Consider the following 15800-nt stretch of genomic DNA (forward strand, 5'->3'; position numbering starts at 1 on the left):
GCTCAAAAAAAGTCTCCTTGTTCCAGAGCCTGTTTCCTCATCTCCTAAGTAAGTGATAATAATAGATCCACCTCTGGGGCTTGTGGGGATTCAATGAGGAGTTACACTTCAGCGACACCTGGCATCTGTGTGTGTGCTCCACAGATCCTGAGTGTACACCCTGGGTTTGTTTTTTTTAGTAAAGCAGCAACTGGGAGGGGGCAAATGGACTTGCTTCTCTTCTCTCTCATCAAAGCTCCATTTGCCTTTGGGGTGACTTCTGACCTCTCCCCAGCCTTCTGAGTCTAGCACAGCACCCTATTCCATTCCGGCTCCCACATTGCTCCCTGCAGGGCCTTTGTTTTCAGAGTCCCCATGTCAATCTGCCTCTATCAATCTCCCTCCACTGAGCTGTTTCCAAATCCACAAGACGTGTGCCTTTTCAGGGGATTCTAGTATTTTGTGACCTCCCTTCCCATGTCAGCACTCAATTATAGGTGTATTCTGCTTCCCACATGTGAGAAATGGTCACGAGGGTAAAGGTGTCTCTTGTGGTCACTGTTTCCATAAACAGACCCCCTTTCTGACTTCTGCTTTCCTGGGATCCTGGAGAACTGAGTAGCCAACAGAGATGGGTCACACACACCAGGAAGCCAAGCACGTTAGATTTACTAGGGTAATATCTGCAGGTGAGATAACAGCACATACATACAGAAATCCACAGGCAGAGATACCACCCCAGCAACACAGTCAGACACCAAAGCAGCAGAAGGGCTCAGGAAGTGGCTTTGGAAAGTTCTCGTGAAAATCAAAGGGCAGCTTTGGCGCTCAGAGATTCAAACAGAAAACTATACAAAACCATCCCATAAATATATATATATTATATATGTGTATATATATAAAATTGCAAAATAAAAACCCAAGAGACTAACCGTCCATCTGCACATCGGTGGCTCAATATGTGTTAGCACAGAAAAGGCAAAACCATTTGTGGGAAAGGTGCGTGACCCAGGGGCTGGCATTTCAGTAGCAGAGAGTATTTACATGGAACCCCTATTTGAAACCTCACGATACTAGGAAAAGCTAAACACAGACAATGTATGTACAAGGGAAGACAATAAGTAGTACTCCCGAGTGACGATTGTCAGACACAGACAACTCACTGAAACCATCCACAGCTTTAAACAACACTGCACTCCCTACTCCCTACTTAGGCTGGGTTCCTGCTGCCCCACGCCCCAGCTGGGCCACCCCAGACTTCCGACTGTTTGCTCTTCCCACCTCTCAAACACTGGGACTCTCTAGTTAGAGCAGATCATGGGAATTTAAAGGTGAGGCAGTCCCAGGTGTCAAAGCAGGACCAACAGGTATGAGGTGTAAGTGGTTCCCTAAAATATATTCCCATTGTACTTGAGGCGCTGTGATGTTTTCCAAGTGAGGCCCCTGTGTCCTTGGTCGACTTTCATCATCCTTCTGATTCACTTTAAAAGGGAAGATCTGACCTTTGGGCTTTTAAGTTATACAAGATGATTTGCTGGAGGGGAGAAGAGTTTCAGGTCTTCCTAGAACTATTCTCCCAACCCCCGTAAACTCTGGCAATGTCTTTTTTACCCTCCTTGGCGATAAGGGAAGACCCCCATCACAGCCTGCCTCATCCTGATGCCTGGGAAAGAGTGGGTGGGAAGGGAGCTGAGGACCTGATGCTACCAGGAGGACCTCCAGAGCCTTCCCAGGCTGGGGTCAACTCCAGCTGCCCCAGAATCCCTCCCCGCTCAGTCGCCATCTCCCTCCTCCATCTTCAGGCCCCAACTTCTCAGAGTGATGACCCAACTTCAGGGAAAATCTTGAGGGTAAGTGGCACCAAGACACCCATCTGGCAAAACCTACAACCACCTAAGTAGGCAAATTCTTCCATATTTTTAAAAGACCACCACCAAAAGGAGGCTCTTCCTAACTGCTCCTAAGATGCCTACATTCTCCAGGGAACTGCCTATGTAAATACAATGAAAGCCACTTTCTCTGCCAAAGGACCCCCCCACCTGAAATCCCCACACTGACTCCTGGGTGAGTGTGGCTTCTCACTTCGAGAGGTGAAAGAAAGTCAGGCGTGTCTTGATGGCAGAGCCTTACACGAGACCTCTCATTCCTGACAAAAAGTATACCTCATCCAAGTAGATCGGCAGGTTGGACAGGACTTTGGGGGATAATTATGCTATGGTGTGTATGCTTTTTCGGATTGTGGTGCGTGTAGAGAGGGCACAGATGGTAACTCGTGCTCTTGTGTCATTAAATCACCCCTTTCAGAATAGATGTGGGACAGACATGATGTCCTGTCAGGTTCAGAGTTTGGGCGCCCTGTCCTTTCTGTGGGAATGGAGAGCATAGATTTATCTTCTCATTTCTTCTCAGACTCTTTGAATTTTATGGTTTTAGATTGAAGGTTTAGTTGGGCTCAGTGGTGAGAGCAGATGTAAGAAGACCTGTTTCCTCCATGCTCAGAGTCAACTGCAACAGTGCCAACCGAGGGCCTCTGCAGACCCACGTGTGTGAAATGAGTAAATGTTTCCTCATCTGTTGAATAGTCAAGCAGGGCTTCCTCTTGGCCTAGGACATACAATTCACACTTATAAAAAGCATGATTTCCTGGCCTATGGTCGGCTACGTGTCCTTCTGTCCCCATGCATGGCATCCTGGAAAAATCTAGACTTGCTTCTCATCTTTTATACTTTCAGAAGTTAATCATGCCATGGGGTAAATGGTTCCTTCAAATCCACAGCAACCAAAAAAGTGGATTGACAGCATTTCTTCCCACGCTGACAAGAGCCGTGGCCCTGTTACAACAGTGCCAAACAACCTCTGAATAACCATCTCACATCACCATGGGTGAGTGACAGCGTTATCCCATAGTGGACAGGATCTGACACTTTGACCTACATGATGTGATGGTGTAGGGCAGGGTTTTATGGTGGAGTTCCTACTATAAGAAACTGCAACCCCTCACCCAAATCCTCCCAAGTCCTTTAGACTTAGCCGTCCACCAAGGAAGAAACCCATGTTACTTATAGGAATATTGATGGGGTTATTTTCATGTGGCTGAAGAAGGATGGTAACTTGGGTCAGCTGTGGGCCAGGAGGCTCTGTTGTAGCCCAAATCTAGGCTGGGGACAGGTAGGGGAGTCCTTTGGCAGTGTTTTTTGCAGTTTGGGAGAAGGTCACATGATAGGGCTGGTTCTCCCATACCACAATTGGCTGCCAGCTACCAGTGCACAGAGTGCTTGTCCCTCCAACACCATTGGCCCCTCTTCCTCTCTGCCCCTACTCCTGCCTGCCTCCCCATGGAAACTGCCCAGATCAGTCCCTCACAGTGAAGCAGACTGGTTCACATTTTCTTATCCCTTTCTGTGTCCTGTCCCAGCAAGAGGTCTTGACCAGAAACAAATCCATTGTCTGTAAATTCTGAGCTCATGCATATTCATTTTATCCAGTCACATACAAAATTTTCAGCCAACTATTACGCAGAGCCAAAGAAAATACTCTATCACCCTCTCAGCCTGTGGTTTTGACTGGATGGCATGTCTGTTTCTACAGCACTCAGTGCGCAGCCTCCAGCCTGGAAACTAAATGCACCACGTCCTTCATGGGCACGGGAAGGAGGACACTGCCAGGAGTTCGCAGCCCTTCCCAGCCATCCCACACCAAGACGAAACAGAATGGAAACTGAGTAGGGGATGTCAGCTCTTTGAATATTTCTCCCTCCTTGTCACAAATCTCAAAGAAAGGGACTCTGGGCTGGAAACTCACTATCTGCTATAGGAGTCAGTGTGGTGTGGGGTGGGCCATCAAGTGTGCTTCAGTACTGACATTCAGACAAGCCTCCTCACATCCCCAGACCTCCAGCACCTTCTCCACTCAGTCACCAGAGGAACTCTACAGTGCAAGTCTGAAGAGGACTCTCGCCTGATTCAAAGAACACGGTAGCTCCCGACTCCCGGCCTGATGAGAGTCTAGCTTCTCCACACTTCCTACGTGTGCCCTTACCATCCAGCCCTGCCTCCCCGTGCTCTGGCAAGAACCAACTGCCCAGTGGAACTCCATGGAGCTTCATGGTTCCTCCCTTCTGTGCTTAGTCTTCCCTCATCTTGGAACAGGGAACTCTTCTTTTTCTGGAAAGTTCTTCTTTGTATTGAAAACCTAACTCAGCCATCATCACTTTCTGCAATGTTTCTCTGCCCCCCCCCCCCCAAGAAAACCAAGTGCTCTTCCTTATGCCACCTCTGTGCACCTGCCTGTTCTGTCATCTGTTCTCGTGCCTCCTGTATCAGTGGATTTCTTGTGGGTGGGTGCTCTGTCCTACCCTCGCACCTGCACGACCTAAGCTCAGTACCTGCTTTCAAAATATACAAGGAATGAACGAATTGGCAGACATGAGGTGGACTCAGGGCGTACTGATGATGCTCCAGCAAGGCTCTGACACTGTCCCCCCTAAATGAGGCACGAGAGTTTGCTGGGTGCAGAGTCAATAGATACTGCTGAGTGACAACCACTCGCACACAAAGATGCACCACCCCAGGTCATGTTCATTCCTCCCTTCTGCTACTGTGATCTGCCACTTATCATTCTGGTAACAATGACTACTTTCTTTTAACATCAGCATAATATCTGATGCCGAGTGGATGCTTAACAAATACTATGAAAGGATGAATGAGAAAATGGAAATCTATTTTTTAAAGAAGGCATCAAAGGATTAACTTTTAAAGGCATTTCCCATATGACAGATTTTTTTTTTTTCTGAGGTGTCAGCGTCCCTGACCACTGGGGTGTCCATCATAAGGACCCGGCCAGGAAGTAAGTGGAGAGAGGGGCCCTAGCAGTTGGGAATCAGGGCTAGGTTTTCAGCATTGGGTTTTCCTTGACCAGATGTCAGTTTCCTTCCTTCTCAAGAAATAGCCAACTATGGATGGTGTTTCCTGCCCCAACCAGAAGGCCTGTCTTGCCAGAGGTCCACATTCACAATGCCACAGTCTACGCTCACCAGCAGTTTAACATGCATCAGTGAGGGTGGACATAGGTAGTGTCCTACCTTTGTTTCAAGTGCTAACATTATACAGTGGAGACTAGTCTCGGAAATGTTTCGTGGACTAAAATAATCACCCTTGAGGATCAAAGTTGTTCATTCACTAGAGATGCTAAAAGCAAGGGCTCAGGACTCAGACTGACCTGGGTTCAAGTCCAGACTTCAGGTCTTTCTTTTGCAAGTTCAGCTTCCTGATGATCAAATGGGAATAATCTTACCCAACTCACAGGAGTGTCGTGAGGCTTACAGGGTATTATGTATGTGAGGCCTGCACAGTGTCGATGGACTTGAAAATGCTCAAAAATGGAAAACTAGGATTAAGAACTTCCAAAAATATTTTTACAATAGTCGGGACCAAAAGGAGAAACTTTCTTCAAAGACACTGTGCTTAAAGACAATGGATTGTCTAGGAGTCAACGATGCTCATGAATCCATGGCCCATGGAAGAATATGAAAAAATAGTGTTGGCATTTAAAACCATAGCTACAGCTATTACCAGGCCCCAGGAAAGACAGAGTGGCACCCAAGCATTTCTCTGAGAGCTGGTCCAAGAGGATTAAAACTGAAAGACACATTTCTGGTTCTCCTCTGCTAGACCCAGAGTGACTCGGAGTTGGAACCCCAAGGAAGCCAAGAGTAAAATGCCAGTTCTGGTCTGTGAGCAAGTGCTTCTGGGTTTGAGGGAAGGTCAGGGGACACCTGGCTGCTGGGCAGGAGTGAGGCAGGTGCAGTGCATTGCTCTGTGTGTCATGCAAAGCTAGAAAGGCAGCATCTCCTGTGCCATCTTGATCCTCCTTCTACTACTCAAAGCCAACAGAGGATTTAAATTTCCCCAAATTTCTGCCCTGAGCATGAGACAACATTTTCTTATGCTAAGTTTGGTTTTAGTTTTGAAGCGTTCGAGATGCACAATACAACGGGTCAAGTTCCTGGCTTCTTACGCGGATTAGACCATCCCTGATCCTCAGGCTTACTTGGCTTGCCCTCATGTCTGCCAACACTTAAGCTCTTCTATTCGTCATTCAAATGGTTCCATGAAGACAGCTCAGGGTTAGTGTTCAGGGAAGTGCAAGCTAAGCCATCAGCCTGGGGAATAAAGGTTAACTTCTATTGGAGGGGATAGGTCAACTTGTCTCGTTACTTTGAGCAGCAGAGCGGGGACCCAAAATGGACAAGAGAAGCAAGATTTCTCCATGTGGCACTATCTCCGCTGCCGGAGATGGGTTTTCTGGGAAGAAATGGACCTTACTCAGGGGAAGTCTTGACCTGTCTGATTTAGTCTGAGCCTGTGAGCACTCACGGCCCATTTCTTGCCTTTCTGCCCTGGGCTCAGATTGGTGGGCTACTTCCTGACAAAGGTGTCCCACAGCTAGGCAGTGTTGTGAAGTGGAAAAAGCACTAGACTGGGGGTCAGGAGACCCAAGTTCCAGTGCGGGCTCTGCCACTAACTATCTGTGTGACCTTGGGCAGTCACCTGATTTCTCTGGTGTAGCTGTAAAATGAGGGGTTGGTCGGGTGATCTTAAATTCCCCCTCTGAGCGTGATCCCGGGTCCTATTCTATCCCTTCTTGGCCCTGTGCTTCCAGGAACACAGTTGGGAGAAGGGGGAGGGAGGAGGGAGAAGATGCAAACGGGAGTCCGTGGGTGCCACAAATCAGGACTCCACTTTCTCCTTCTTTTTGCTCTTTTTCAGGAAGGAGGGGGTTCGGAATTTCTTTTTCTTCTTGGAGGGAGACTTGGAAGGTGAGCCCTCTGGGGACATGGGGCCGCTGGTGACTGACTCGGTTTTGTCCTTGGAGGTATCGACGTCCGTGTCCACGTTGGTGGTCATCTGGCTCAAGCCTCTGCTGAGGATTTCCTCTGCAGTCTGCTCTTCCTCCCTCCCATTGACCACCACCCCTTCTGGTTGGGCTGTCTCAGGCTCTGTGGTGGCTTTGCTTGTTTCGGTCTTCTTAGCATCTTCTAGAAAAAGACCAGAAGACATGACCATAAGATTTCATTCAGGTGAGCATGTCCACCTGGGAAAAAAACACTGCTGGTTAAGTCTAGAACAATGTGGGGAAGGCAGGCTGACATGGGGTGCAGAATAGGATTTTCAGGCAAATGGCAGGACAAGACTGTCGTCTAAACACTGCACCCCTTTCCACATGGCCTGCCCTAGGGAACACTTTCCAGTAACCCTGGGCTCCTATCTATACATTTAACAGACGTGGAGGTCAAAACGTGGCAGGGAGCCCAGCAGAGACTCAGCTCAAGAAATTTCTAGGCACAGGACAAGGGACACACACAAGGGAGGAGAGAGGCTGATGGAAGGGGAGGATGTGTCATGTACACCTCAGGGAGGTGTCCGAGAGTTGCTGAAGGCAGTTCAGTTTCATTAATAAAAACAGAAATTGCACGTTGGTTTCACATCTTACGCCAGTGAGGAGCTTAGGGAAATATGGAGAGTGTCTTCCCAAGGGGCAGAGAGAGTAAGGCCAGGAGGATGGCATTCCCTGGGTGGTGATATAAGGGCTAGCCATAAGGGGCCCACCCATTCCAGTGGCCACCAGGTCTTCAGCCCACCTGGGGATTGCCAGCTGCCATGTGCAAGGGCAGAGCCGCTCAGACCCCAGAAACTAACCCTCCCACGGCCCTTCCTCCCCTCCCACCCTCATCGCAGCCTCCTTTCATGCGAGCTTTGGAATGGCCGGAAGTGTAAAACCACAGACTCTGAAGAGACATGTATGGAAAGTGCCGTTCAGGCTGTCTGGCTCCCTCCTCACCTTGTAGCTAAAAACTGAGCGAAGCTGTAAAACGGTGGGTAGGCCTCACTTCACCGTGAGCCGAAAGGAACGTCCCCTCGTGGCGTGTGCGCGAGCTCATGAGGGTAAGTACGTGTGGCGTGAGTGTTAAAGTGAGCTGCACGTGCGTGGGGTGTGTGCAGCGTAATGGGTGAGTGTGTGGTGGGTGTGTTGAGTGTGTTACCACATCCTCCATGTAAGAATGCGGGCACTGGGGAAGGCAGAGCCAGGGTCATGAAGTGGGCAAAGAAAACGTTTTAGAGAATCCTGGGGTTCTGACAGGGGTGACAAGGGGAATGACGTGGAGGATCACATGCAGGACGGGCTGGAATTGGGTACACTTAGGACGGTTAGAATAGGCCGGATTAACGGCTTGGGCAAGATCTCCTTAAAGCGAGGCCTTTTGTAACTTCTGAGGCTGGCACCTCAAAGCCTTGTCCCAGGCCCCTGCTGGGAGACTCCCTCCCAGCACCAGAGACTTTGGCCACTGGCTCCCATTCTTTCCACTGCCCAGCCCGTGTCCTGCCATCATCCAGCTACCAAGTTCTCCAGCTCATGATTGCTATGGCCGGTGCTCAGGCCCCTCACGCCTGCCAGGAATTCCTGAGGCCATCACCTGGCAGTGCTCCTGAATGCCCTAAATCAGTCTGGACACAGCCTTCTGCCTATTTCTTCCTCCCACTTTACCTGCTGTTTAGCCTCTTCAGTCTCCCAGACCGCCCTGCCATTCCAGCCTGTTTACTGCTATCTGGAAGGCCCTTCTCTCCCCTGTGTCCACGACCTTCACCTCATACAATGAGGCAGCTTGAATGTATCATCTTCCTTAAAGTCTTTCCCAATCCTCATTTCCATTTCTAAGTAGAAATGACCACTGTCTTTTCTGCCTCCACTACAAGAATTTTTTAAAAATATTTTTTTAGATGTTGATAAAGTCTATCAACATCTAAAAAAAAAAAAAAAAAAAATGTGCCTCCCACATGCTAGGCAAGCACTCCACCTCTGAGCCACAAGCCCAGCCCTTTTTTTTTTTTTTTTTTTTTTTGTGGTGGGTGGTACCAGGGATTGAACTCGGGGGCACTTGACCACTGAGTCACATCCGCAGCCCTATTTTTTGTAGAGACAACATCTCACTGAGTTGCTTAGCACCTTGCTTTTGATGAGGCTGGCTTTGAACTTCTAATCCTCCTGCCTCAGCCTCCCGAGCCATTGGGATTACAGGCGTGTGCCACCACGCCCGGCTCCACTACAAGAATTTTTAATCACTGCAACTGTAAAACTATTATATCTATTTTTTAATGCTTATTTCCTCCCTCTCTAAACTGAAATAAAGTAGGGCAAGACTGTCTAATTATCTATGTAAATAGTTCCTAAAAGATACTTGAAAAATGTCTGTGGAATCCATGAATAATTGAATGCATGAGCAGATAAACGAACTTGTGAATGGATTTATGCTAACCCAGCCAATACTATCCCCTCATCATATTTCCTGTCTACCCCAGGACAGCCTGAGCCTTCTAATGATCCATCATGTAATGCCACTCAGGTGCTACCCTTTATCTCCTCATCCTCACTCCCACTGTCCTGGGCTCTTGTACTTCTCAAGGTTTGCAACTTAAATCCAGAGCTTCACAACAGGCGCCCACCTAAATGACGCATTAGGCTATAGTCCCAAGTTTGACCCTTGGTGCTCTTTAAAATGACTTTGGGACTTGCTTTTTAGCTTCACAAATACAACTGTGGATCGGAGAGACTTCCACTTTCTGTTCTAGTGTCATTTCCTGCCTGGTGATGATGAGGATTCTTACTCTAAATGTGCCCTTCATTCATTCCCCATCCATGTCCCTTCCCCACACCTGCTCTGCCATCAACCTCATCTACGACTTCAGCCCCTAGTGCAAGTCTTGGTTTAAAAGAACAACACCCGAGGTCTTTGCACCATGCAGAAAACAAGGGCCACCCCCAGTGTCTCCACTCTGACTTCAGAGAGCTCTCTGATGGTCCATTGTTTTGGGCGGTAGTGGCAAATGGAGTGTGGGGCTGGAGGAGCCATGTCCCAGCCCCACAACTTAGAATGGCCCTGTCTTTGCAGCAGGGCGGACCCCAGAGGAAAGGCCTTCATGAAGGATTTGCTGACTTGCTTCTGAGCTCAAGGTCGACCAGACAGATCATCAACTGTATCTAAAATGCATGGAAAATTGATGACTGCCATCTACTGTTTTTATTTTCCTACTGAGAGGAAGCTCTGCACCTCTGTACAAAGAAGACAAAGACAGGTTCATGAAAGGCCCTGAAAAAACATCTGTGCTCTATGCTGACACAGAGCGGATCATGTAGCAACAATCAAAATAGACCACAGGGTGCTCCAAGGGCAGAGGAAGGAGCAGAAGACCAACAAACAGAATGTCTCATGGAGGATCAATGAGTTGGATGCTGGCCATTCAGAGAGTTTTGCAACTGTGCTTCTGAACTGGTTTCAATTTTTAAACATCAGTGAAAGAATCACAGGGAACTTATGAAAATATAGCTTCCCTGTGTTACCTCCATGATAGACTTTCACACAGACAGTGTGCCAAGAAATTCATACTTTTAACAAGTCCCCTATGCAAAAGGCCATAGGCCACACAGCAGGAAACAAGGGTTCAGAATGCCTCTCACATTTACCTCCCCCAAGGAAGGAGACAGCACCACCAATAGGAGAGAAGCTAGAGCTTCTTATAACCAGGGGCAGGCGGATTCTCTGTGACTGCCACCCACTCACCATGCCAGGACGCAGAAGCTCCCCTGGACACCCAAATGTACTTTGAGTGTGTGGGACAGCTGGTGTGCAAACGTGGCCCCTCTGAGTGACGCCTCTAGGTATTCACATGCTTGTGTAGTCCCTGAGTCCAGGCTAGCCCCATGGCTCACCATAACCACTAAATACAGACAAAACGCTGCAAAGTCAGCCTCGTGCCAAAGAATGAAGCAGGCCTAGAAACTTCTGCTTTTATGGTTTTGTATAAAGTCCAACTGCCCTGAAGGGAACACACAGAAAGGCCACATGTCGAAGCCCCGAAACCACGGCGGGGGGCGGGGAGAAGAGGGAGAAAGGGAGGGAGAGAGGGAGGAAGTGCGTGTGTGTGTGTGTGTGTGTGTGTGTTAGAGACAGGGAGGAAGGGAAGGAAGGAAGGAGGAAGGGGAAAGAGGATCCCAGCTAAGCCCAGTTTTCTCCTGGTCCCTGACAAAGAACCAGACACGTGAGTACAGCAACATGGAAGTTCCGGCCTCCTCACACTCCCAGCCACCTCATATGCAGCAGAACTGTTAAGCTAAGCCCAGCCAATCCACAGAAGAACAAATTTCCATAAACCAGTTCTTATTATATGCCATGATTTAATAATTATCTAGTGCTACCCCACAACTTAGAGGCTTAAAAGTCAAGTGATGTATTAGTTCTCACAATTCAGAGAACACGGTGCGTAATAAGAACTAATTGATGTAAGTACCTTACAAAGTACTTTTCTATTCCTTAGTTCCTTTTATCCTGACAACAATGGTGTGAGCCAGGAAGTGCAAGCATTCATGTTATTCCCCCTTCTGCAGTGTTTTCAAGTGACATATTTAAGATGGCTCAATTATTTAGTGGCAGAGCTGATGGTCTGATTTCAAATACAGGACTGCGTCTGTGTGGGCCCAGTCAGCAGCTCTGAGGGGGTGCTGAAGGGTAGAGTTGGCAGGGACAGGGGTCAGTCAGTGAAGAGTCAAAGAGAAGATGGCACAAATGGCCAGATGTGAAGGAAGAGGATTTGAAAGAGTCTCCTTCAAAGAGGCTGATGGAGTAGGAATCTGGGACACAGCTAAGGAATGACGCTACAGTGACTCAGCACATGTGGATTTAAGGACACAGTGACAAATGGTTGTAAAAAACCACCCCAATCTGATTAATATGAGAGCTAAATATGAGAGCCCAGTGGGTCAGCCCCGAGGGACTGGTCACCCACTTCACACAGGTCACCCCACACAGTTGCAGCTCATGCTTCCTGGTGCAGGGTCTGCTCCAAGGTAGCCATGCTTCTCAGCTGTCTGTGGCCCAGGATGTGTCTTCAGGGAAGACAGTGACTAACAACTCAGCGTCAGTGCTCTCCGGGGGCGTGGATTTGGACAGGGAGGAGGAGGAACCCTGCCACCGTGGGTATGATGATGTCGGTGTCAGGCAACCGTCAGCCCATCCATCGTAAGTCTTCTTGCTTTCTGTCCCTCCCAGGAGCTGATAACAAATTGCCACTCTTTGTCCCATTCCTGCCATGAGCCTCCTCTCCAGTCCCAGAGCTCCTTCCTACAATGGGGACACATGCCCTCACAGATGCTGAGGGCTCCAGTCAGGCCCAGCCTTCTATGCCTCCCCACGCGGCAGCCCCCTGGGGTACTCAGGCTCAGGCCCGCAGCCCTAGAAGAGGCCACGGGCTCCTTAGAGGTACCCGTGCACTAGGAACAGGGGTGGAGGTGAGCTCCTAAGGGCCACGCGCACTCTACCACAGGGAATGCCGGGAGCTGACCCCCACCCCTCACCACGGGGCTGTGGCTTCTGGGTACGTGCGTTCTGTGGGTACATCTGTGTCTCCCTCAGGGAAGCCTCGTCCATGCATAATGCAGGTGGAACTGGTCATGAATTTCATATCAAGAAAAGCTCTGGAAGGCAGGGTTAAGAGCAGCAAAAGAAACAATTGGGAGAAATACATTTCTTTTGAAAATCTCCTCCCTCCCCCATTGTAAGTGCCAGAGTGAGTTAGTAAACAGCCTTTCTATACTTACTACAGAGACAAGTATTCAGAATCGGAGGAAACTCCTTTGAGGAAGGCTCAAATGGGAAGAAAAAGGAAGACGTTGTGGAGACAGGTTGACGACACAACACCATGATGAGACAATGAACACAAATCGCTGGGGACATCCACTTGGGGCTCTGGCCTCAAGCAGACAGGTTTCCTCTGACAATTCTGGGCCTGAGCTCAAGGCAGCACTTGGCTTATGGAGGGAACTCAGGGGACAGGCTGGGGGTGGGGATTCTATCTGAATCCACATAGGTGGCCATTCTATCCAGGAGAGAGAAAATCCCAGCTGCCACCAAGCTGTTGCTCTCTAGGTGGCAGGGCAGCCTGTCTGGTTGTGTATCTGGGGGACCCCGGGAGGAGTGTTCACACCTGGGAGTGATTCCAGGAGCTCATTAAAGATATTTACAATTTAGGGACTTTAATAGTATCAGTGTCTACCATATGTATATTCTTATTCATAACCATGATTAGATCTTATATTTAAATCATGCTTTTATTCCTTCAAAGTATGTTTTCATCTATGCTTCCTTTATACATGTGAGAACCTTAAAGGGAGAAAATAACACTAGCCCCATTTGACAGGCAGGACCCGGGGGAACAGAAACGTTGTCTGATTTGGTAAAATTAGCAGCTCAGATGTTATCAGTTAGCAGCTCAGATGGGCCTAGAACTGGGTTCTCTGAACTTCTGTCTCTCTAATGAAGTGGTTCTCCACCTGGTCTACATGCTACTTGATCCCCCTGGAGAGCTCTTTCAACTCCAGGCTTCAGGCCCTCCCCTGCCTACCCCCAGGTCCTCCAAGTAAGAGCTGCTGTAGGTGGGATCCAAGCACAGTCAAGGCTGAGAATGACATCATCGGCCTCACCTGGGAAATGCAGAGTCTCAGGCCCCATCCCAGACCTAACAGATCAGAATCTTCATCTGAACAAGATCCCCACGTAGTCCCTATGCACATTAAAGTCTGAGTGGACTAGCACATCTGCAAACGCCCACCAGCCAGCTGCACCTCCACCGCAGGTGAGGAGACTGTGGGCCGGTCATTCATTCAGCTTTGCTTAGCAGGGCTTAAGTTGTAATGTACTGTCAGAGCTTGTGAAGGAAACAATCTGAAAATTGTTCAGATTCCCTAGAAATAGCAGAGGGTAAAGTTTTTCAAATGGTGTGTTGGGGGGTTACACTTGTTGAAAGGCAGGTGCCCCAGTGTGCATCCCTGTCCTGCCTTCCATGCGGGCACCTCGACCTGCTCAGCTCCACTCACCCTCTGCAGACTTGGAAGGAGAGACCACAGGGCTCTTTGTCTCTGCCTTCACTGGGCTCTGCGCTGGAGAAGCAGGTGCTGACTTTTCAGGTGAGCCCGGCTCTTCTGTGGCAGCTTCCTTCTCTCCTGAAAACACAGAAAAGCACCTCAGCACAGAGATCAAACAGTGGTGAGGGGGCAGAGAGAGGGGATGTTAAAACACTGCCATTTCTACTTGGTCCACATTTCTCCGGGCTGAAAACGAACCTCTGGCTGAGGTAGCTGCTCCTGCTCTTTTATTTCTGCTACTTCCTTGGGGAGGAAAGTGGAAGAAGAGTGATATTGTTTCCTTCATCAGAGCTTATGTACCAGTGGAATAGGTCATCCCTGAGTGGACAGCAGAATGTCCCCTCCTCTGTGTCCTGTCTCTGAAGAGGACCAGCCAGATGAACACATCAATGGGCAAGCACCCCCCAAACGAGTACTGACTCCCTTTAAAAACACCGGTGGTTTGTTCGTGTGTAGCTAATTTGTTAACTTATCTAATTTACATGTCCTGTGCAAACAGTCCCTCGGGATAACAAGCACCATGTCTTTCTGTTTTTCCAATTGGCCCATGAGAACTGCAAGCGAGCCAGGGAAGCTTCCATTTTGTGCTTTGGAAGATGGCTGACCCTGGGTGGGGAGAGGTGGTGGAGGAAGACACTACCCTGATGAATGACAGCTAACCCTAGTGGACTCTGCCAAAGGCTGGAGTACGTGTCTCAGACTCCAGGTGTTCTTAAAGCAAAGAGAAGGGACAGCTCAATTTGGCTGGAGTGGGGAGGGTGACAGGGAGGCCTTCCTGGCTGGAGGGGCATTTGAGAGGGAGCTGGCAGTGTTGATGACCTTAAATCAGGCTAGTGAGAAGGGAAATCGTGCCAGGAAGGGACACGGCCATGAACCAGGGCTTGCAAGCTATCATGAGGGAGAATATCCGGGAGTCAAGATGGAGCAATGGGTGTGAGTGAAGACTCTGAAATAAAGGAGGAGTTAGAAAAGACATAAAGGGACCAGGCTAAAAGCTTACACCGGGCTGAGAGGTCGTTACTGATAATCATGACTCTCATGCCTATCTTATTACAGCTAACGTTAAGCTGGTATCTGCCAACCTAAGCCATATTTACAGGTACTTTACGAATGTTATCTCTTTATACCCAGGTGAAAGGGCAAATTAGGTCATGAAGCCACCTCGGAACTATTAGGCACAGAGCAATAGATTCATTACTGGGACCAACAAATAAATGGAATATTACTTGGTGGTGCAGCAGGAAGTCCTCCCTCGGGGATCCCAAAGCTCTGCCCTCTCCCCGGGGAGATTCCCAAGCCATGATGCGCCCGGGTTACTTACCATCCAATTCTAGTTTCTTCCTCTCCACCTCTTTCTTGTACTCCTCCAGCTCCTGGTCAGTGAGTTGGCTGAAGGGGTTTGGCACCGTCTCCTCTGAATCATCTTTGGTATCCACATCGCCCTTGGACATCAGCTGGCTCTCTGTCGACTGAAAGTTAACCACAGAGTGTGTGTCGCTCTCTGAACGCCGCAGCTGGGGCCCGGGCCCAGGCCTCCTCTCACACTCAGGTGGCTGCCAGCAGTCTTGCTAGCCACAGCGTGGCATGCAGCTCCTTGGAAACAGCTCAGGGCCTTGCAGTAGGGCTTGTGCATTCCTCCCCATTGCTACCCTGTCGCCAGACCCAGATTTTGCAACTGTCTGGATAAATAATACAGGGAGGCCACCCTCTTTCCCTGAAATAAAATCAAAGGATGCTCCCAAGCAGGAGGAAGACACACCTTTATTGCAATCCCTTCTATGGACACTTCCAAGCCATTACTATGCAAGTACAGTCAGTGGCCCAAAGTCAGTCAGCCCAAGCCTAGCAAG

General features: G+C 49.0%; 1 protein-coding gene across 1 annotated transcript in view; it reads right to left on the minus strand.

The window, feature by feature from the left end:
- Positions 1 to 631: 631 nt before the first annotated feature.
- ADD2 (adducin 2) overlaps positions 632 to 15800 on the minus strand; it is a gene marked incomplete at its 5' end in the record, with an annotated part of 44122 nt that continues 28953 nt past the window's right edge. The window contains 3 exon segments of the mRNA XM_079110830.1: positions 632 to 7015; positions 13903 to 14028; positions 15272 to 15419. Coding sequence (XP_078966956.1) covers positions 6708 to 7015; positions 13903 to 14028; positions 15272 to 15419 — 582 coding nt within the window. The 3' untranslated portion in view covers positions 632 to 6707.

The sequence above is a fragment of the Sciurus vulgaris genome (assembly GCF_902686455.1).
Source record: "Sciurus vulgaris genome assembly, chromosome: 14".
NCBI lineage: Eukaryota > Metazoa > Chordata > Mammalia > Rodentia > Sciuridae > Sciurus > Sciurus vulgaris.